General features: G+C 41.6%; 1 protein-coding gene across 5 annotated transcripts in view; it reads left to right on the plus strand.

The window, feature by feature from the left end:
* Window positions 1-18,167, plus strand: part of DIP2C (disco interacting protein 2 homolog C) — a 329,167-nt gene extending 311,000 nt beyond the window's left edge. For 2 of the 5 annotated variants that reach the window (XM_072854679.1, XM_072854680.1), the window contains exons 34-38: window positions 5,314-5,371; window positions 6,541-6,615; window positions 7,737-7,911; window positions 9,754-9,877; window positions 14,756-18,163. In XM_072854679.1, coding sequence (XP_072710780.1) covers window positions 5,314-5,371; window positions 6,541-6,615; window positions 7,737-7,911; window positions 9,754-9,877; window positions 14,756-15,008 — 685 coding nt within the window. In that variant the 3' untranslated portion in view covers window positions 15,009-18,163. Of the gene's footprint in view, window positions 1-5,313; window positions 5,372-6,540; window positions 6,616-7,736; window positions 7,912-9,753; window positions 9,878-14,755 lie in introns of all 5 variants that reach the window. The other 3 variants (XM_072854678.1, XM_072854677.1, XM_072854681.1) reach the window with 3 other exon arrangements.
* Window positions 18,168-23,600: the final 5,433 nt, after the last annotated feature.

Genomic DNA, 23,600 nt, shown 5'->3' on the forward strand with positions numbered 1-23,600 from the left:
AGTATTAAAGAAACCAAAAAGCTGGACTTCCAAGCTGGCATGACTGCAAGTGACATGGTGTGAGAACAGACCGCTCAAGACAGGAGGAAGGGTCGGTAGGGGAGACAGGGAAATAAGAGCTTGAGATGATGGAAGGTGCAGTGCTTCAGAGCCCAAGCCTGGCTAACGGCAGAAGATGCTGGCACACTGGCAGGGAGGAGGAGGGCAGTTACTATGGCTCAGCTTGTGAGAATGGCTGTAAAGGACAGAAAAAAGTTCAAGATGTGGGGTTTGGCCAAGTGTTTAGGGGAAAAGGCGAACTCTTTAGCTGAGTTATATTTAAAAAGAAAGGGGGCAGTGGGAAAAACTCCTTTGAATTGGATGTGGAGAGCTAGTTAGAAATAACAAGAGGAAGCTAAGAACAGTTCGTGCCAAGCATCGCAGAGTGAAAAGGTTCCTGACTATGAAATACATTCAGCTGAGAAATAAACTCTGAAGGGAAGTGGAAGAAGCCCCATCATTTGAAATACTGTAACAGGAGTAGACAAAGCACTCAAAAGTGCACTGCAGGGAGCAGTCTTTTTTTGGCAGGGATCGAGACTTGGATGACCTCATAGCTTCTTTCCATCTCTATTAGAACCATAGAATCCAAAGTCTTTCTCAGAGCAACAGCACAGCCGGCTTTGAAGGTTTGCCCAGTTTTGGCATTGCAACATTGGTTAGTACCACTCTGCACGCTCCAGCCCCTGCAGATTCCTAAAGCAATAGTTAATGGCTCTGCTGACAAACTCTCTGATTAGTGCGAAATATTAGCAAGCTGTGGAATATATTTTGGAGAGTTTTCACCACCAAACGGATCAGATCTAAAGAGGAGCATAAACAAAATTTGCAGTTTCATGTAAGATAGTTGGGCAGAAAGACGTTGTTACTGTATTTCAATATCCCCTTTGCTGCACAGTGATTACAGTGCCCAGTTAGTTACAGCTTGCCAGTTTTCATTCCGAAGTCAGATTTCAGTCCTACTTTTCTATAGTAAGTGTTTGATTTAAAGGAGATTAAATCTGTCCAATGTATTAAATTGTAACAAGAAAAGAAGTTTAGCACATGCTGATGTTGTAGCTGCATTCCCTATTAAATCCCAGTAGCCAGACTTTGAAACATAGACAGCTTTCTCAACTGTACAGTTCCAGTTAGAGATTTTTTTAAGAAAAAAGACTAATTCTTAGGAACCAGTGAAAAAAATTCTAAAAATTATACTCTCCTATACTATACTATACTATATAAATACTACAGATTATTGCACATCATCGTTGCTTATAGCTTTGTAACAGTGCAACAATTCTTAAACATCTTCTGCCTCTCCGCTCCAGTGAGACATTTTGATGGGCGAGAAACTCCGTGTCTCCCCTACATTGGGTCACTCATTTATGTTTTCCCTCTCAGCTTGGCTGCAAACCACCAGAAGGTGCAAAGTAGCTTTCACGCCCAAGGGCAGCATTTTTCTCCCATCCACTTGATTTTCAGGCTCTTTGCCCAGGCTGGCTCTACTGCCATGTTCTCCTCTGCCCTTCCCAGCATGACTCGAAGGCAGCAGAAAGCAGCGGGAAGGCTCTGTACTCACTTTGGAAGAGATTGTTTTCACTCCCAACAAAGAATGGCTGGAGCACTGCAGAGAAACAGGACTTGCCCTTTCTAGACTTCTGCTGTCTGGGAGCACGTTATGATTATTTATGAATTTGGAGAAGGTTTACTAGCATTGTCCTAAGAAGGCTGTAAGGTGCGGTGGGTTTCTTTGCCAGCATCACCTGGGTAATTAGAGGCGTTGTTTTTCAAGGGTCTGATGGGCCCTGTGCTCTGCCTTTTTACCTTGCCTGCCAGACCAGCCTTGACGGTGATGTGGCTCACTCGAGAGGGAAAGCGAAGAAGTTTTCAATCATGTCTGCTGTCTGTGTTTGTCAGTGGAAAAATGGAAATTTCTTGGGGCAGAGTGGGAACAATTGAATTATTTTATGCTGAGGCACAGTAAAACTAATTTTAAAAATTATTGCCTAATGTCCATAATTTATTCACAGTACTAGTCCCAGTAGAGTTAATAAGACTATTACACACTTAAAATTAAATATGCACATAGGAGTTGGTAACATCAGAATCTAATGTTTTACTTCTATTTTTTTGAAATCTCTCTGGCAAAATATCTCTTACTATTTCACAGTTGTTAGAGGTTTAACAGCATGTTCCCAAATGAATTGTGGGCTTAGCAGAAACTTTTTAAAAGGGAGTCCAAGTTTTTGAGCACTAACAGGGCCCTCACAGAAAACCTCCAGGAAATGCTGTTTCTATGTTTAGTGCACTGCCGTGATAACTCTGTAGGGATGTGAGGTGGAAAGCACAGAGTGGGAGAGGTTTAACAGAATTGGAAACTGAGAAATTCTGCCTTCTGGATCATCATGTGCTAAAAAATCAGATGAGGTTAAAGGAAATAGGTGGAGAAGGGAACTAGAAGAATATGCTAGTGATAATAAGAACAAGGTGGGAAGCACAGATGCTGAAAGCAGAGACGAAAGAGAAGGTCAGATTTATGAATGTTGATTCATATCCAGTAGTCACTTCATTGACTACTGAATGTACAGCTTTATTATATGTGATTTCTGCTAGGCCTGGAGTTCAGCAACACTTCACTGAGACATGTCTTAAGAATGGGAAGGGAGCAAAGGCCAGGAGTATCTCTGGGCAGCTGGACAGCTCTGACATATACTTTTCCTGCCCCAGAAGTTTTTTGCTACTGTTATCCAAATTGAATTCTTTTTAAACCAATCTTAAATTCAAATAAAGTAATTCCTGACCTTTGTTACACCATCACTCTTAGCAGTGCTTATGGCTGAGGTTTTTTAAATTTTTGCTTTTTAAAGATTTTCTCTATTTGACAAATGTTGGTAAATAATAAATAACTCTGTTAAAGGACATACCAAGTGGTTGAGATGATGACTAGTTCTTCTAAGAACAGCTACCTCTCTGCAAATACATATCTAAAGATTGGAGATGTCAGTGGTTTGAAAGAACTCAGTTAAAGGCATTTTCTATTTCTACACTAACATGGATTTTACAGAACAAAGATGTATATAAAAAGGCAGAAATATAGTCATTTTTAACAACTGTTTTTTGCAATATTTGATTTTGTTTCCATATGCGCAGAGTTATTTTTAAAGCCTTTGCTGCATACTCCTAAATACCTACGATTTGGCTTGCCATTTGAACAGCAATGCAAGTGTGGCTTATGTAGACATACCCTTCGTAGAGTAGCATTAACTTAGCCTTGCACGTACACCTTATAGTGAAGCTCCTGTGGCCTGGGTTTCTGCTGCCCCGTATCTGTGTCCCTGGTTGAACAGATGGATGTTGTAACTTCACTGCTTTTGCTGTGAATCCAGTGGTGGCCTTACTCCTCTTCAGCTGGTGGGAGGCCCAACAGAAAATGTTGTAGAAAGCACGGGCATGTGTGCACACCTGTAACACAACAGAGGTTTAAGAGAGCATTACAGTGTAAAACAAGGACAGTATAACATTAAAGGTAGCACACAGAAGTGGTAGTTAGTGCTTAAGGCTCTGTCTGGGAGTTTTGTCACAGTTGAACAAATGTTGGAAGGTGGTTCCTGTTATGCACCTCGCAGGAGAGCAGGTCAGGCTGCAGCTGCCTAACCGTGCCTGCTCCAGGCAGTGCCCCTTCTAGGGCACTTTACCTCCTTTTCCTCTCAAAATGTCATGGAAAAGCAGTCTGAAATTGCTGCGTATTTGGGTTCTATCTCTTTCTGTTAGTGCGAGGAACTGTTCACACTGATGTGCAATGCCTCAGGGCTTAGCCCTGCCCCGTCCATCAAGGCTGAGAGACTTCCCAGAACTGCAGATAAAACACTGTTCACTATTCTTGCCTTGACCTTGACAGTCCCAGCTTTTATAGAAGACTTTTGGAGCAAAGAAATATTAAAAAAAAAAAAAAAAAAAAGAAAAGAAAAAAAAGAAAAACATGTTTTTCCATCTCCTTTATGTTTAGGGGCTGAACTTGCCAAAGCTTTGTTCTTCTCCAAAGAGACCTCTAGGTGAGGTCTCTGTGTCTCATCCCTCCTTTCCCAAACTGAGCGCCGTGGTACTCTGTCTATAAAAAGACCTCAAAACAGTCCAAAAAAGATCTATCGTGACTGCGGTTTTATGATCAGTTTAACCAGATCCAGTTCTCCACCCATCTACTCCTAAAAGTCTCATCAGAAGTCTTCCTCTCTTCTGATGTTTCATCTTTACCTTTTACAGGGTTGGTTTTTAGGCATCTTGTGTTATTTTTTTTCTTTCTGTTATTTTTTTTCTTTCTGAGCTGAGGGGAGGAAAGAGGTAAGAACAGCTCTTTTGACAGAAGTCCAGATTTAGCTTGGTTAAGTGGATTATGAAAAATGTTCAGGAGTGGGAAGTTTAAGGTTTTCATGGCCTGTTAGAACTTTTAAGTTATCTCACTTAGGATACAGGAATGCCTAGATGTTACCAAATTTTCTTCACCATCTACTGGCTGAGATCATCAGCTATTTTAGGACTTTAAAGTCTCTTTCATTCTAACCTGCTGACTACTTTTCTAAGGTTAAATGAGGAATTTCCTTCCAGACCATCATACTACTGAAGGAGAGCTGCCATTTCTGTTCCTTTAGTGGGAAAATAAGTTCTCTAAGAAAGGAAGAGAGAAGACCAGAAAGCCACACTCAGAGAAAGGGTCTGACCTCAGCAGTAACAATCTTTTTCATTAAATTATTTTTTTATATTAAAATGTTTATCAACCACTGTCCACTGAAAATAATTAAAAGATTGCAAATGCAGATGTGAAGCTGAGGCCAGGTTATGAGTTATTTCAATATGACTTTGATTTTAACTGTTAGCTACTCATGGAATGTGGTTGCTCACTCAGTTCACATGCTTTTGTCTCTGTGCTCTAGCATTTACGATGTTCTTGAGGGAAATCAATATTTTAGATCCCTCTTGTTGTGAATAAATTTGTGCATGGAATTCCATTTACAAAAGTCTATCAAAAACAAATAAAAGGCACCAACTACATTTGAAGAATTTAATATCTAAGAAGACGTTCACACACATCTTTTTTTCATTATTTTCCCAGCCGTAAGTCTTGACTAAGATTAAGTATTGGGCCTGATTATGTTCTACAGGATATAAGCTTCATCTGTTCCAAAAATAACATTAATCTCTGCAACCATTAACCATTCCTTTTAGAAATAAATGTTAATGAAAAGCAAATAAACGCAACCGTGTATTATGCATATTATTTTTGCATGTATTTTACAGAGTTCGTTTAGTCGAAAGAGGATCTCCACATAGTTTGCCCCTCATGGAGTCAGGAAAAGTAAGTACTGAAAGAAGATTTAAACATACCTTTTATGGTAAATATTGTCAGTAAATTGCCATTTCTGTTCATTTTTACATTAATGTAGTGTTGAGGAAGGCTTTATCAATCAGCTGTGCAGACTGAAGACCTTTCTTTACTGTTGAGGTTATAGCATGATGGCAGTTAGTGATGCATTACTGCTCTCTCAGAAGCTGTACCTCCCTCTTTTATGCAAAAAGAATTTCCTTCTTTTATGCAAAAAGAAAGTCTTTCATCCTCCGCATCTCGCTCTTGAAACAGCCAACAAATGTGCCACTAGTGAAGGCAGTTTTATCAACGTAGACCCACCTCCACTGAGAACTGGTCTGAGATCATCAGCGCTGTACTCATAGGCTACTGATCACCTGCAGAGGGACCGTCCCTGGTGGGTGGCATCGCTGTGAGGACAGGGTGAGGACACAGGATTGGCACACAGAGATGGGGGTGCTGCTCTCAACTCTGTCCCTGGCTGCGGTGTCTGGCCACGTGCCGGTGACCAAGGTCTACTGCTGAGTGTGCTCTACCTTTGGGAGAAAGGAGAGGTGCCATCGCTGCTGCACTGAGCCACCGAGGCAGTCCCTGCTCACTGACTGCCCTTGATGCTGTGGATGCTCATCCAAAGCTTTCTAACCATAGCTTTGCAAACACTCATGGTCAGAGGATGCTCCCTTTTCTCTTTCAAGGTTTAACATCTGCCCACCTCTGTAGTGGTTGAACGTCCATTACATGAAGTCATTGGCAGGGCCTCGTTCTGGGGAGATTGCATGGTGCCTCGGGCTTTCTTTTTGTTTCAGGCCAAAGTTTCATGTGGCTAGTGTTTGTTTTGTTTTTTTTTTTTCTATTCTAGTATATACTCTCAGAGAGACTTGGGCCATTTGGTAGGATTTTTGTATAGGTGAACATTGGCTTTCTGAGTTTTTAACACTGGAAAAGCTTTCACAGAGAGAAGAGGTTTTGTAGCATTTCCCAGATATCTCAGAATTTATTACATCTATGGACTATTTTAATTTTTTATGTTATAAGTCTACTTTTAACTTTTTAAAGATTTCTTCTAGTTTCTAATTGAGGTTTTTTGGGGACAAAGAGTCAGCATATGATTGCATAAGCCGGTACCTGCTTTCTTACTGCCTCATGTTTTCTTTCAATAGATCCTCCCAGGAGTACGTATCATTATTGCTAATCCAGAAACAAAGGGACCCTTAGGAGATTCTCATCTTGGTGAGGTGAGTCATGAAACCTTAACCTTTGTATGTTCTGAACTAAATTGCAGAGATACAGGTATTATCATGTATGCCAATGGTTTCCTATAATACACCTTATCAAATGCGCGGTTAAGAAAATTGTGAATTCTACAGATCTTTATAGTATATAAAGTGTGTAGCATGATATTTGTATCATTATTAAAATTGTTAGTAACATACTTGATAAATACTAATAATAGCTCAAGTTTGTTAAAAAATTGAAAAAAATCTGCTTTTTCTAACTGTATTTTCTACTTGGTGCTTCACTAATTCTGATGGAAACTTACATGAAAAAGTTTATTGATTAGTCTAATTTCAGCTAGATGGTTTTCTAGTGCTATTCTCTTTATAATCATTGTGCTTCAACGCACTGAAGTACTCTCATTAGCTGAGTTGAGCAAGGCTATATGTTTTTCCAATTTATTTTATGTTTCTAGAGAGAGAAAAAAATGTTATTTTCAATGAGCAATTAAATATCTAATTAACAAAATGAAGAATTTGCTTAGTCATAATTAAAACTACAATCTAATTTGCGAGATTCATCTGTAAGATTTCATTACTATGAAATTGTAAAAATTTCCATGATGCCTTGAGTTAGATGAAATGAATCCTTCTCCATAGGTGAAGGTTCCTGGCCTCACCCTTTAAAATAATCTGTCTGTCTGGTGTTCATGGAGGATGCCCTGCTGGAGTAAATACACTGAACCGGGAGGGAGGGACTATGGAAAGAGCACTGCGGTCTATAGACTCTTCTGAAAAGTGCCATAACCCAGCAGACCTCAGAGCGAGCTGAGCCATTCAAGGAGGCTTTGCAGGTCTTCAGCTGACCTGGGGCCAGAGGGCTGCAAGGCAGGTGTCCCCGCAGGCAGGAGTCCAGCGTCCCTCTCCCCCAGGCACGGCTCAGATCTGCACTCTGACTTCAGCGAGGGTAGATTGGGGTCTCTGTGCCTAAAACTGCTTCAGTTAAGGGTTCAGAAACAGTCTTAAAAAGCATTACAGTATTATCTAGCTATGACTAAAAATATTTGCATCAAGAATTTTCAGTAATGCTTCATTCTGGAAAGCTACTTTAATTAATACCAGTATAATTGCTTTTAACTTAGATATGGGTTCACAGCACTCACAACGCCAGTGGGTATTTTACCATCTATGGAGATGAATCTTTGCAATCAGATCATTTTAATTCAAGACTCAGCTTTGGAGACACACAGACTATTTGGGCTCGAACTGGCTATCTGGGGTTCCTGAGAAGAACAGAACTCACAGATGCAAATGGAGGTAAGAGGTATCTCGTCATCTGGGTCTACGCACATAATTTGGATACGAGGCTGACACCGTGTCTCTTGATCTGCACTACCTGGCATGATCAATCTGTGAAACCTGTAGAACTGCAAAAAAAACTTAGTTAAAATAATCAGAAAATAAAACAGAGGGCAAGATTTCCCTGTTGAAACAGTTGCTTTCCTTTGCTTTACCTCAGGTGCTATAAATTGACTTTTGTCAGTGACTTCTTGGCACTGTTAACGTGCCAAGTGCTTCAGCTTGAACAATATGAAATGCAGCTTAAAATGCCATCATTTGCTCTCGCAGTCATATCTGCAGGAAGGCATTCGTGCACATAGAAAAAGCGTTGTGAGTCTGAGCCCTGTCCGTGCTGTGACGACCACCTTCTCTGATAAATCCTCTGTTATAAACTTATTTACAGAAGCTGTCCATTTCTCAAATTTTCCTGTCTGTAAGCCTGAGGGGATGGTTACTGAAATGTAATAGAAGCAGTAGCCTGCAGGAAAAGCTACGGGGTGTTTGGGTTTCTGTCGGGAAGGTACAGGATTTCGTTACTTGTTTTTGTGACATTCCTTATCTCATGTACATATGTAAGCAAACCAGCACTGCCAGGCACACAAAGTCTCTGCTTGGGAAAACGTTACTTTCCTGTGATTTTTGTGGAGCACAGTGCCACGAGCTGCGGCTGGCTGAGGTGGCAGTCAAGGCTGTTGGCAAAGTATGGTTTCTAGCAATGGTGCAAGCACCTCCAGGAGTGATCCCAGGGCCCCAGTGTCAGTGCAATTAGAATAGCCGCTATTCAGCGAAAGAGTGAATTCATCAAATCTGAAAGCATTTTAGTAATCACTGTGGATTACAACTGCTGCCCGTGTCCTTATGTTACCATCTTCCTGAAGAGATTTACTTTCGATTGCACAGGCTTTTTTCATTTCATAATGATAGCCCAGCCTTGAGAAAATTCAGGATTCTCAGAGGGTATTGCAACTTAAGCATCCAAATGGCTTAAATCTTCTCCAGTTGCTAAGTCTCTGTTCTCCTCCCAGTTTTAGCTCCCAGTGCAGAAAGTTCTCTGCCCTTTATTACTGGTAGAGGTTATATTGCTATTACATTACCACTGTGCAACTATCTAAATTAATGTAAAAAGAGCCAGTTATCTCCTTTTAAGTCTGTTAGCGAGTATTATTTCTTTATGGATAACATGCAGTCATTTATTATCAGCCTAATATCTTTTTTAAAGTGTCATTTCAGCCTCATTTATTTATTTAGTCAGTAAAAATCTGTAGTATAAGAACGTTACGCTCCAGAGCTTGCCATTTGTCTGAATGAGCAATTTGCTATCTGGCACATATCACGTATTTCTAGTTTATTGAGAAGCACCTTTGTAATACACCTTAAGCATCAGTACTGACAATCTCAGAGCTACTGGAAGAACGTCATCCATACTGTTAGGGTCCAGCCCATCCTTTCTCTTTCAAAAGAAAGAGAGAAGCAAGGAGCCTATTGTCTATTTAGGGTGCCTTAAAAAAGAATGAGTCTGTTCTGCATCCATCTGGGAGAAGAACAGGAATTTATGCCGCTGTTTTTGGAGAAAGACTTCCACCTTTCTCTTCTTCAAATGGGAATAGTGTTTCTGCCTTCTTTTCTTCTGCTTTCTGCTCTACATTGCACTTCAGTAATGGAAAATTCTCACTAGTTCAGAAATCACTTTGGGGTTTCAGAAATTCGAGGATAATTTTAAAATGTTATACTTATTTTACTAATTTATTAATGTGACCATTTTTGTAATTTAATGTGCAGGAGAACAGAATCATTAATATTTTTTTTCCTTATAACCAGAACGCCATGATGCACTTTATGTTGTGGGTGCATTAGATGAAGCCATGGAGTTACGAGGGATGAGGTACCATCCGATCGATATTGAAACCTCTGTAATTAGAGCACACAAGAGCATCACAGAATGGTAAGGATTATATAACACCAGGGCCCTTATATAAAGCTGAAATATCTATAATGTCTGGGTTTTTTTCTTGGGTATTGCAATTGATCCAGGAAATGGCCTGTCAGGATGGTCACAGGATTTATAACCCAGCTGTAAATACATCCTTAGGATGAAACTTTTCACAAACGGATTTAATCAGGAAGGACTGTTTGCTGCTAAGATCATTCACTATGTTTCTTTTTTTGTGTGGTTTTAAGTACAAGTGAAGGATTAAACTTTTAATTTGAGAGAGCCAAGCAGCTCTCAGGTAGGTCAGTAGCTGTTTCTTGGAGTTGGAGATTTATATTCTAACCAGGGAAGGCAAACTGGTATGAGTTCAAGCTTTAGGAGTGTTATTAGAAGGAGTAGGCAAGCAAATGTTTCAAATAAATGAACATACTAATAAACTTTATTAGTGAACACACTGTTACTTTTGAATTAGTTATTAATAAATCAAGCAGTGATCAAATCAAGGTCACAATGGAAATTGAAGCAGTAAATCAATGAGTTAATAATGATGTTGTCTTAATCAATGTATCACATCATCAAATGCACACAGCAGGTAATAATTTCTTGAGGCCGACATGAGAACAAATTGCTTTTCATTATTCTTGCATCAGAAGACTGCGTCAGGTAGCTGTTTTGTTTTGATATAACCTCAGCTCAGCTCTTCTCCTTTCAACCAAAACAAACCTGTCGCAACAGCCAGAGCAATTTAGTGAGTATAAGATGTGACTCTCCATTTTCTTTTCAATCCTGGCTGCAAAGGTGTGGCCTGGAGCAGTAAACTTAATAATGAAGCACAGTGACCGGACTGGTTTCTTTAGTCAAAACACCTTGCTTTTTTCTTAAATATCTTTTAAAACTAAGGCAGTTAATTGCTTGGCTGACTGTAACTGAGGTTTTGCCTTATTCCCTCCTCCCTAGAGCATCATCACTGCTGGTATGGTCTTGTGCCAGCTAGCCATTACACAGGGTGGCAGATTCTGTGTCCTCATATAGACCAGTGTTAAGACTTTAAGGATGCTGTGATCAAGCTGTTTAGGGACGGCTGTATTATAAGATGGCCACAGATTCATAAATCGATGTGTTCAGCAGTACCTGTTTGTCAGAGATTTGTGTGTACTCACAGTGTGAGCTCATGGGCGGCGAGTGAAGTAGCCATATCACACTGCAGAAATGGTCACCGTGGGTTCAGTGGCCAAAAATGCTTAAATTATGTTCCTTTTTTCAAGACCACTGAGAGCACTTTGAGGATCCTTTTCCTTCCATTATCATGGAAATCCTGAGTAGGATAGTGGCAACTAAAAAAGTGTTAGGGTAAGCTGGGAGGACCGAAGAAAAAGGCCACTGAATTTCTGCAAGAAGGTAGAAGTACATGCAAATAATTCTCAGTGCCATAACTCTTCCCAGTAGTTGGGTGATAATGTACAAGGCACATGAGCGAGATTTCAGAAAACACGCTGTACTATACTACCCTTTGCCCAAAGGCCAAAATTGACAGTCTTCAGGGTTGTTTTTTCCTCAAAGAAGAGAGATTGCTGATGAGTTAGACGTTTCTCTGATGTGGTCCCTGCAGAAAATGGACACACAGTAGTTCAGAGCGACAGCATCTGGTTTGCTCACAGTTCCCAACCTCTTCCTAACCAGTGCTCTGCCTAATAGCTCTCTCAAGCCACCATCATGGAGGTTTCATTCACAGTCCTGACTGTTCTTGACTTTTCTCAGTTAACTTCTCTTTCAGCTTCTCTTAGAGATCCTCCTCTTGTCTTTGTGAAACACCCCTTGACAAAATAATAGCCAGTTAAATATTTCTTTTTATATATACTTTGTATATGCCTTTCTTTGGACGGGGGCATGAGCCTCTGTTCTTGTTGGAGGCCGCTGTTGTTTTGGCTACGGTGACCCATTAAGGATTTAACTGTATCGATACCTATTGCAAACAAAAGGTATTGGGTATGTTCAGTTGATAGATCATGAAAATAGCCTCAGCTTCCAAGAAACACATGCTCATTTTGTAACATTTAATGCTATTGAGGGAAGCGGTGACTCGTTGACTGACATGTGATCTTGCTGTGCAACTTCTGTCATTTAGGATCAGATCTAAAAGGCCATTTAAAGTTTTTCTTGTCTCTTAAGAAATTTTAGCACAAAATCAACAACCTCTGACTCTGGACCTCCTGTGTCTCAATACATAACAAGCAAAAGAGTGGCACAGTCTGTTTTTATTGCGATGTATAACTACACCAGGCATTTTTGAAAGTGTTTTTAATACTGCAAAATTTCTTGAGAAATAATGTATGTGTGTGTGTTTAATTAAAGCACATTGTTGACCTATTTAAACTGCAAACCCTTGAAAGAGGAACAGAACGTAGCTTCCTGGAATTTGCTAAGAAGTGGTTTTCTCTCTCTGCATAATGACAAATAGGTAAAGCTACACAAGATATTTGGAGAAGAAAACCATTATGGGCCTCTTTCTCTGGAATTGTTTCAACAACTTCCTTGCTTTTTCTGAAGCATTTGGTGGGATGGAAGCAGCAGGAGGGGCCGTTCCCAGCTCAGTGCATTGGCTGTGTTGCACCTGTTGGGTGTGACTCCATAATTTCTTGAGAAAGTGCAGCCTTCCTGGGTCCCTAGTTTTTTGTTTGGTGGTTTTTTTATTATTATTATTATTATTCATCAGGGCTAGAAAGTTAATCTATTCATAAGTGATACATGCTGGCCAATATGTCTTCATCTCAGCTGGTGGGAACATAAAGGGCAATATTTCCTTGTACTTACAGTGGTCACCAGTGAGTTAGAATCATGGCATATGAAATGAGTTTTAAATTAAATTGAAACCCTCTTGGGAGTGTCAGTGGCTCTAGGACTTAATAGAAGCTTCATGAAGGTTTTGGGAATCAGTCTTCTGAACTCAGACAAACTAACTTCTCCTAAGCCATGTTTTAGGGACCTGCTCCTGAATCTTGCCATTAATTGCTTTCCCAAGTAACAAGCTAACAGTAGGTTTAAGGCATGGTTTCAAGTGCTAACTTATATTTTAATAAAACCTCCCCAGGCTTTTTTGTTAAAATATATATAATAGTAATTTAGATGTTTGTACAGCAATCCATAAAAATTCTAGGACCTCTCTGAAGATGGTCACCTGTGCAGACTGATACTTCACTTTGTTAATATTCAGCATCAATCAAAACTTACTACAATGTCTGTGAAAACATGATTACAAATTAAAATTCATTTCATAGCAGTACTAAGTCAAAAGGAGCATGCACAGCCTTGCTTTGGCTGCCCATTAGTTTTCCAGATCAATAAGCACATAAGAATTCAATCAAATAGTACTTTGGCAGGATCTGAAAATGAATTTTTTTCTAATAGTAAGTACTTTTCTCCTAAAATCCATTCTGTTAAGCATCAACATAGAGCACATTTTCATAGCTAACTTTTGGGCAAAGTAAGAGCTGTTTCCAAAGTACAGGGATTTTCAGAATTGTCTTAGTAGACTAAAGCAGTGCACTTCTGTCTCAGCCAAGCGTTGACCTTAGGGTAAGCAGCTCTTTTTGAAGTTGGCTTATATACATAATATATTCTAACTTTCAGATGCTTATGCTTGAGACAGTTCTGGGAAGTTATCCCCTGATTTTATAAGGTAAAGGAGGGTAAAGTACAGGGCTTGGTGTATGAGTTACATGTGTAGAATATCATTATTTATGCTATGGAATAAGTTAGAGGAAGAAATAACCATCATCCGTGTCTTAAACACCTGCAAGGAAGAATAAGATTGCTCTTTGTGGAGCCTTAGTCCTGCTGATCTCCTGTGAGACTTCAGAGGCTTTGGAGACATTTGAGACGTGGGGAGGAGGATGGAGGGAAGCATACACCAGACTTTCATACCCTCCCAACCTCCATGTTTGGAAGCATAAATCCATTATCCTTAGCCAGAAAAGGTGCCCAGTAGCAGAAATCAAAATTTACCTGCTTTGGCTCAAGGGCTTAACCAAAATTTTGGGGTGTTATAAAGTTCTTTGAGTGAAGAGGAGATACTGGTGATAATGGTGTTCCCTTGACCATCTCACCTGTTAATAAGGAACGTAAAAACTCCTGTCCCCTTAAACCCAACAGAAATAAAACACAGCCGAAATAAAACAGATGGAGACACTGCTTATTTCTGTGTAAACCAATTGGTCCAGAAGAATCGCAGCTCTTTTGTGCTGAGCTCTGACCTGCCTGGACAGCAGCCAGCCCAGTCCAGAAGGCACGTAGCCATGTTAGCCTAGCATTGTGCAAGTGAGGCCCCTCCCCAGCCAGCCAGGGACCTCTGTGCAGCCTGCAGTATGCCGTGTGAACGTTCCCAGCGCCCCGCACCCCTTCACCAGGCAGAGTTTATCCCAAAGATCTTTCAGCTTGGACTGTGTTCCTGCTGTTCCTTTTGGTGCCTCCTCTTTTAACCTCCTTTGCTCTTCTGGGCCGCTCTTCAAAAAACCCCAGAGAAGACACCTCCACCCACACATCACTCATGCATGCCTTCATGAACACAGCAGTGCTGTGACAGTTCTCTGGCTTCAGAGGGAACCGCATGTTGTCTGACTACCTCCTTACATGATGGGCAAGGATTGGACTCGAGTTTCTGTAAAGTTTAGCCCAATACTTAGTATTGCAGCAAGATTAAAGTGAGAGCCAGTGGGGCTGTGCTTCTGCCCCCGCCTGCAGACGTGTTCTCTCTTGCTACTTATGCTTTGTGGTGAGCATACAGAAGGAGCCCTAGGAGTTGAAACAAAAGGTAACCAAGGTGGACTGAAAAGGGTAAAAAATGAAATGGGTAAAAAAACCCCACCACTAATATTATTTTTTCTTTCGTTCCAGTGCGGTGTTTACCTGGACAAATTTATTGGTCGTTGTAGTTGAGCTGGACGGATCGGAGCAAGAAGCTTTGGACCTGGTTCCTTTGGTCACCAACGTGGTCCTGGAGGAACACTATCTGATTGTAGGGGTGGTGGTGGTTGTGGACATTGGTGTAATTCCTATCAACTCCCGTGGAGAGAAACAACGTATGCACCTACGAGATGGATTTTTGGCAGACCAGCTAGATCCCATCTATGTGGCCTACAACATGTAGTCTTGTACCTTAAAGCTTCCATGGACTTTACTATAGATGTATAAAATTTTTTGGTGTCCACTAAAAAAGTGTGCAGATAAGATGCTGACACTCATCAGAATGGAACTGTTTCTATTACGACTTTTCAAAGCAGTCACGATTGGCAGGAAATAAAATGTGAAATGTTTTCTTTTACCACTAAATTTTAGAAAAGAAGGACTATGGGGTAAGGCCCTTCAGTGTGTTGGAAAAGCCCATTTTAAACTTTTTTTTGCTTATTGGACAATACTGCTTTTTGAGTAAATGTGGCTTTGTATTTTACATTAAGTAAGCTGAAGTAGATTTTTTTTTTATTCTGCCCTCCAAATGGATTCTTTTAAAACAATTTGCATACTAATACAAGTAATTGTTTTCTTCATTTGTTTTAATATGTCATAAAAAGCTGATGAATACAGATCCGTTACTAACTTAAGCCATTTTAGATCCCACATCTTAGGAAACTATGTAGTGGTACGAGGAGAATACCCAAAGTAGCACCTTTCAATTAGAAATCTTGCAGCTTTCTGTCAGAGATGCTGAAAGCCCAAAGGCCAAAGAGCCTTTGCTGTTAGCGTTAGAATGGAAGAAATTTATAAATAAGGTGTATTTCGGCAATGAACTTGCAAATATCTTTGTACTAAACGAAAAAGATAAAATAAGTTAACTACTTCTTCTGTAATTATGTACAAAAACGTTTAATTTATTTTGATCTCTTTAGAAGTATAAAAGAGAAAAAACATTCAAGAATATTAAACTCTTGAAATGTTTGCTAATATAAAAACAAAGTGTTGTATTATCTTGAGTGGATAGTATCACATCAAATATATATATATGAAATATAAATTCACTAATGACAAAAGATTTTAAAGTTTAAAATGCAGTACTTGTCACTTGCATGGTGTCTCCCACTGTAGATAATCAAATGTTACTCACAAATTTTTTGGAAAAAAAGCAATCCTGGATTGCTAAGTATCCCTGTCGAAAAGAATCCTCTAGATACCAGCAAGTGGAATTATTGCTGCCTTTAAGGCAGTGAATGAATTTTAAGACTAAAAATGCACTACAATAATTTTCTTTTCTTTGCCATGGAGGCAACAATAAATATTCGTGCTGGCATGTGCATACACTTGTTAGACTTAGAAAAGGCAGGTTGAGGAATAGCACTGTTGTCTAGCTGCAGAACTTTGTTGCACAATTTTTTTCATTGTTTTAGTTGGTGTTTTTATTGCTATAAGGAAAAGTTTTGGGGTTATTTGCACAGAGTTATCGATTTGCCTCTCAGCTAGGACACGTAGCTCGGTGGCCAACGCATCCAGTTTACATTTACAGGAAACGATTGTTTCGATGGTCTTTAATTTATTCCTTAACAGAGAGGAGCGAACAGTCACTACAACCGATTTGGCACAAATCGTGCATCTGCTAACTAGTCCCTAAACGCATTAAAACATCAGAGGAACCGATCTGCCGGTTTAAAGAACGGAGGAGTCCCGCGGTCTCCGATCTGAGGCCATCAAGGGAGAAGAGTAGGAAAACATGTATCACAGCTGCCTTCATTTTACTACCTTTGGATACAAGAGAGGTTTGATTCCCCAGTTCTGTTGTCTTCCCTGCACCCTGTGCCCCTTTTTTTAAAACCTTCCCCTTCCTTCATGTGGTTGTAACTGAATTGACCTGTTTGTGATCAAGAGTGGGATTTACCAGCTGCAGTCCAAGAATGCTTTTCTTATTGTCCCCAATGACGTTCATGTGCTGGCTCTCATTACCGGATATGCATGACTAAGATTGTTGCAGGGCAAATGTAATCATGTTTATATCACGTATAAGGGAGTCTCAATGCTGGGTGTTTAAAATCTTTTTAAAAGGTAGGGACGTTTTAGTCTGCATGTACAGTACAGAGCATCTTGCCATGTCAGACGCGTTTTCTTTCAGACCACCCTTTCCGCCTTCACTGTCCTGTGAATAGCCCTGTTCATGCTCTGCAGACCAATCCTATATTTTGTCAAATTCATTTTCTGCTCCCTAAAAAGAATAAAATCTGTTCTTAATGGCAAGTTGTTGTAAGGTTTCAGACAAGATGTTGATTGATTACAAACATAATTGCAGTGTGTGAACTAACTTGTGAAGTCCTGCTATCGCTGATCTCAGTACTGCAAAACAAATCTCGCTGTCGTTCAAAGCATCACTTTAACCTTCACGAAGTCAACTTTGCATTTGTAGAGAATAAAAGAACTGCAATGCAGTTGTGAAACGCAGTTAATAACAGCTCTCTTCTGCAACCTGTCATCCGTGGTTGTTAAATCCTGAGTTAAGAGAAACAATAAACTGAGTTTCTGGTTTTGTTGTGCAAGCAAAAGGAAGGAAACATTTAAGCACCATCAGACTGAGCAATAAAGAAGGATTGTTCTGTATTAGAAATTGTACTGTAGATAAACCATTCATGAGAATGTATAAAATGTTTGTCTTGTGACCTTGTGCTTTTGGAGTCAGACAAAACCATGTAATCAACTTGATGCACATGCACAAAAAAAGAGGGTACACAATGAACATTTAAACACAAAACTAATCAAACAGGAGCAGATTCCTCATGGTGCTTGTTTATTATATATATTTAATCCTGCTTGACACTTTACCCAAGGGAAGACTGTCCCTTTTATCAGTTGAATGTTAGCAGCGTTATTTCATAGAGTGTGGTGACTGGTTAGAGAAATTCATGTAACTCAGCCAATCACAGTTTCAAACAAAAATTTTTATGTGCAAAGGACAGCAACCTTCTTGTATGTTAAACCACCAGTACGCTTTGTACATCTGTGATAACGCCTGTTTTATATTCAAATGAACAAATAAAAGCTTTTATTTTTGTTGCTCTGAAAATATCAGTTTCTTAATTAGTCATCTAAAATGGAGCTTCCGAGAACTGCGGACGCTCAGTGGAGGAACATGGAGAGCTATACTGTAATTTTATTTTGTTTACCTCTCTTGTTGCATAATTTATTAGTACAAATCATTATACTTTTAACAATGTTTAAATACTGGTGTGGGCATTTATTGCTGAAAGACTTTCATATGGCAACAAATGTTTTTTGTGAAATGTTTTTTTAATTCTTTTTAATATATTCAAATATACTGTTCACATTTTTGCTGAAAGTGTAAAGATTATTGTAAGCTTGGTAACATTTTGTGAGAAGCAATAACAAGCATTAGTACTGTAAAACTCCTCAAATTTGTCACTTATCACTTTTGTCGCAAGGTCTTGCTACCGGCATATTGCTATCAGTCGCTGAAGTTACTGACCCAGGTGTTATGTCTCTGCTGGAGCCTTCTGCCAGTGGAAGTAGATGGGTAACTGCTTGGTCACACATGTGGGGCTAGAACCTCCGCATCAATTCGGAAGCCTTGGACAACCAGATAAAACCCCTAGGAAATGTGATCTGCCGATTTCCATTGGCCTTTTCCAAAAATACCTTGATTGCAGGAGCCGGCTCCCAGCCGCTGAGTAGCAGCATCCCCAGAGAAGGCGTTCGGCCCTAGCTCTGATTGTCCAAATGTGATTTCAAAGGGTGAAATTCTGAGCCCTCGTTTCTTCGGTAGCCCGTCTGGGAAGTTCAAGGTTTAAAATCCTGTCTCCAATGGCTCAGATTTCAGGTTGCCCATCACAGGAGGCGGGCGCAGGTTAGAGGAGCCACCATTTTCCAGAGCAGAGCATGCAACCCAAAAATTGTGGGAGGGAGAGGGCAAGGTAGGGGTGGCAGAAGGAAGAGGATGACAGGACAGCAAGTCGTTCCTGATTCAATTTTACAAATAGTTTTATAAAAAAGGAAAGGTTTTTGATGTTGTGTGCTAATGATGATGAGGATTTTTAAAAGGTCAAAATCTTTCAAGTACACAGTTTAAAAATCATTTTGGCAAGTGGTGGCTATAGCACTGCAAAGCTGCTGGGGAATCGCAACAAAAAAAAATGTAGTAGGGTTAGAAGAATAATTTTGTGCGCAATAAGAACAGTATAATTTATTCATTATCAGGTTCATGCTAACAAGGTAAGAACTGGAAAAAAGCTTGATAAAAGACCTTGCAGCTTTTTTTGTGTGTTTTTCAACACAAAAATTTGCTTTATGCAGCATTATCATACAAGGTGGGGAGGGAGGGACATGCACAGAGATCAACAACAAATTCTCACCAGTCACCTCGTGAATGAAATCGCAGGGGAGCCGGGTTTGGGGGAACTTCTCCCTTTCTCCAGCACAGCTTCCTGCAGTCAGCCTGGGCGGTCGCAGAGCCCTCTGCAGCCCTGGGGACACAGATCCCTGCTGTGGCTGTGGCTTCTGCACGGGGCGCGCAGGCCGTTTTGGGAGCCTGGGCTGGGCGCTGGCGTGGGCCACGGCTGCCCGGGCAGTGCGGGGAGAGGGAAAGCCCAGAAAGATCATCCCAGTGGGGATGGACCCACTGTCCCCAGGGTAAGAGCCAACCCTGATTTTGAATTAATTGTTTGTTTGTTTGTTTGTTTTAATAGAAGAAGTTTTTGCTTAAAACTGGCTGAGATTTGAAGAGGAAAACCAGATTCTACATTCTGAAAGTAGAAATTAATAATTTCATTTGGGGATAAAATTTAGAAGTTCAACCTGAGCTATTTTTTGGTATCTGGAGTGCTTCACTTGGCAGCCCACCTTCCCAAAAGCTCTCACTCACCTTACCATGACTTAGATAAACAGGCTTTCCTTTCAAGGGTTTTTCTGTTCTCTTTTGAGGGGTATCAGCTAAAGCTGGTCTGAAAATGCTCTCAAGGCTTGCCTCATTTGTGCTGTACCTCACTGAGGTCAATATCTTTGAAAGAGCGGCTCTCCCTTTCTTACCCAGCAAACCAGCATCAGCTCATTTCTGTAATTCTTGGCATGCATCCTGATGCTGGGAACTGCATGGCTTTTAAGATCAGCCATGGATTGATGACCCTGAGCAGGTCACACTGCATCACACCAGTCAAAACCAGTACCACGAGCACTCTTAGACTTCTTTCTGGTCTTCATGGACAAGATTTCTTCAACGCCAAAGCCCTATTGTCTTCTCTGTGATCCACCCAGGGGAAAAAACACCAAAGTCTTTGCCCAGGGATCCCACAAGACAACTAATAATAATTTTAAAAATTAGTGCAAAATTTTATATATCAATGGCCAGTTAATGGGCTAATCCTAAAGGCACAAAGTTGATCTTGCTTTAATTTCATGCTTTGGTAGATCGACGATGATAGGCTTCACGCAAGGGAGTGTGCTGTGGAGAGCTCTGCAGGAGGGGACGATGCCGGGGAAGCACCACGACAGGGAAGGGCTTCCACATGTGAGTGGCAGCGTGTGGGAAAGGTTTGGCGGTGCCGGGAAGAGGCACTGAGCCAAGAGCTGCACTGAGCCATCGCTGCTGGGGAGGACACCAGTGGAGGAAGCCATAAATGAAGGGCAGGTTTAGGAAGAGCTTTTGGTGTAGAAGGGAGATAAGGCCAGAAAAAAGATTGTGCGTGTGGAGGTAAGGGTCAAGCAATTGAGACTATCATCTAACTCAGCCGAGGGGCTTTGGGATAAGACCCAAGAGAAGAAATGTATGGAGGTAGGAGGACAGACGTGGTGCAAGACAAGGACAGAGGTTATCCTAACCCAAAAGGTTCAGGAAACCAAAAAAAAAAAAAAACCAAACCCAGGTCTGTACCAGGGAGAAGGCAGGACTGAAGCAGGGAAGTGCTGAGAGAAGACTAGGGTAAGAAAAGCAGCTGCATGCAAGAAGAAAATAATGTTTCCACGAAGCAAGGTCAAGAGGGGAGTATGGCATGGCGAGTATTCACAGAGCAGGGGAAGATGAGAATTTAAGCCAATAACTGCCCAAAGGAAGTTCGTGGCCGAGCAGATACAAGGGAGTTCAACTTTCCATTGCAGACACACGTGCTCAGTAACATTTCTAGGATGCCTCTCACAAACATTTGGTTTCAGATACTTTCCTGAAGTCCACAGGAGGATTTTTTTTGTGTGCCCCCTTCTCTCCCCACCGCACACAGCTGCACAGCGGGGTGAGGACACACCACACGCTTGTGTGCATCTGCAGGGGCTTGTGTGCATCTGCAGGGGCTGGCAGCCCTGCACGTGCCCGGCGTGGCCGCGCTGCAGCCGCGGCGGCTCAGCCCAGGTTCGCTGCCCGCCCGGGGCAGCGATGGAGATGCGCAGCCCGAAGATGCCTCCGTGTTGCAGGGGCAGGCGCTGGGCATCCGCGGTCGTGGAAGCCCACAGCCCACCCTGCCAGTCCAGGGTGTAGGGCCAGCAAAAACTGAATGTTTAAGTTCTTCCCTTCCCTCCTCTTACGGGTTTTTGGTTAGTAAAGAGAAAGAAAAAAGCAAATGAAGTGTGGTCTCAGCTATAATTATTTTTTCATTCGAAGGATGGAAGTATTTTTTCATCTCGGGGCAAAGCCTTTTAACAGAACAAGAGGCTTTTAACTGCTGTTTTAAGCCATAATAAAATTACTATTAGAGATCACTCAATTTTGAAAATTTTCTAACAAAACCCAGATTTTCCTAAATGAAAATGTTAGTTAAAATGCTCCCATTTCCAGTGGATCACATAACAGGGCCGTAGCTTCACTGTGAAAACAGTGCGACTGCGTTTTTGCTGTGCATGCACACAGACACGTGCACTTCCATTGCACTTTACTTACAACTAACAGCACCATTTATTACTCCAGCACAATAAAGCCAGCGCAGCTGCAGGAGAGAGACACAGTCAGGATGCAAAGTGTCAGTCCGAGACATGACAAGACGAAGTGTCCAAGACAAAGTGTAAGTGTCGGCAAAAGCAACCAGAAAGGCCAGTTACAATTGGTCTTGTTGGCAGTTTGACTTACTTTTAGGTAAAATATATTTGTTCTATTTATCCAGTTTTGATTTGGAAATGCTGAGCCACAGGAAGGCTAATAATTAGAGGACATGTTGAGAGCACTTGCTCAGTGCAGACCTGCACTTCAAGTCATACTATTTAAAAAACAAACAAACAAAAAACAAATCCCTGAGCACACACTTGGCTTTGGTTTTGAATATGGATTGACTCTATCTCAAAGGCAGAGCATTTTCATTAGGGCCCTTAAAGAGCGGCAGGAGTTACACAGCTTCCTCTCCAGGCCCGTATGGGTCCCGTTAGGAAGTAGACAAGCATCTCGGAGGGCTCTCCTGAAGTTTGGCACGATCGGTCGTGCTCGGCTGACGCGGAGCTGATCCCCTGCACCCCAGTCCATGGGGGAAGGGCAGGCTGGAGGAGCTCCCCCATCCCGGCGTGCCCCATGGGGGACGAGTGACGCGAGGAGCTCCGCTTTGCGGCACCAATGGAGTCACACACAGCCTTTGAGGTCTTAGGGATGTGATTGTGTGATGAACTTGAGTTCAGTAAATGGTAAGAAATTTGGCTGAAATTCCCTTCAGGGCAGTGTTTGCTCCACAAAAAGCCTTTGGAGAACTTCCCTTGCCCTTTGTGATGCCTTTGCACAGGAGCATTCCTGCTCTGAACACAGGACCAAGCCAACCGAACCATGGCTTAGAAGGTTGCTAAGAAAAATAAAAAAGTAAGAAAGCCAAAGCAAAAAAAGATCCCTCCCCTGCCCCCAATCCCATGGTTACTCCTTTGGATCCAGTTCTGGATCCGGTCAGCCCTAGTGAAGTCATGTTAATAGAGATTATAGAGTTGGCCCATGTACAAGATGCTCAGGAATGTCCTGATGGGTCTCCCGAACCCTACAGCTGAGCTACGCGTCCTGCCCAAGCAGAGTCCCCAGTGACTGCCGTTGTGTCGTAAAGTGACGTTATTAAAAAGATCTATGGTGCCAACATGCAAAAGGACAGATTTCACCTGCCACCCCGTCTTCAAATTGCCACCCCGTCTTCCTACTGCAACTTCTAGATGGGCAAATGAAAATGGCCCTCCTCTTCCTCCTCCTCTTCCTCTGCTGCCTCCTTCTCTTGCTCCTCTGCCTCCTCATCTTCCTCCGAATGCTGCTGACACATTGCTTTGAATTTCAGCCGTAGCAGCTGCCGTTTAGCAAAGCTCCTCCAGGCTCCAGGAGCTCTCAAGGCTTGGGTACTCAATCAGTCAACAAGCTGGAGGACCTCAAACCACCATAAAAATGTCACAACAATTTCTGCTCTGAGGTGCTGAGCACTGACGTGTAGAAACATTTTTCTAAATCAAAATTCAGCCTTTTTTTTTTTTTTTTTAAATAAAACCAAGGGCTGTTGTGGGACAGGGATCTCCAGACACTGCTTTGCTGCACCAAATGGTGATTGCAGTGGGTGAGAGTGATGGAAACACTCCCTCTGCCCATGGAGGTCCTGACCAGAGATCAAGATGAGGTGAAGAATCGGCAAATTCTGAACGAGCTGTTATCAGAAAAGCCTGTAAATAGGTTATATCTCTGCAGCTAATTCTGTACAGAGAGCGTACCCCCCGGGAGCCTTCTGCTAAAAAGAAAGCATTGGGCACGGGTGTCGTGCCGGGGAGGAACCCCTGCCGGGAGACGGGGCTCGTCCGAGGGGGTGAGGGGCTGGCTGCGTGGCTGCGA

This window comes from Ciconia boyciana, chromosome 2 (genome assembly GCF_034638445.1).
Source record: "Ciconia boyciana chromosome 2, ASM3463844v1, whole genome shotgun sequence".
Taxonomy (NCBI): Eukaryota; Metazoa; Chordata; class Aves; order Ciconiiformes; family Ciconiidae; genus Ciconia; species Ciconia boyciana.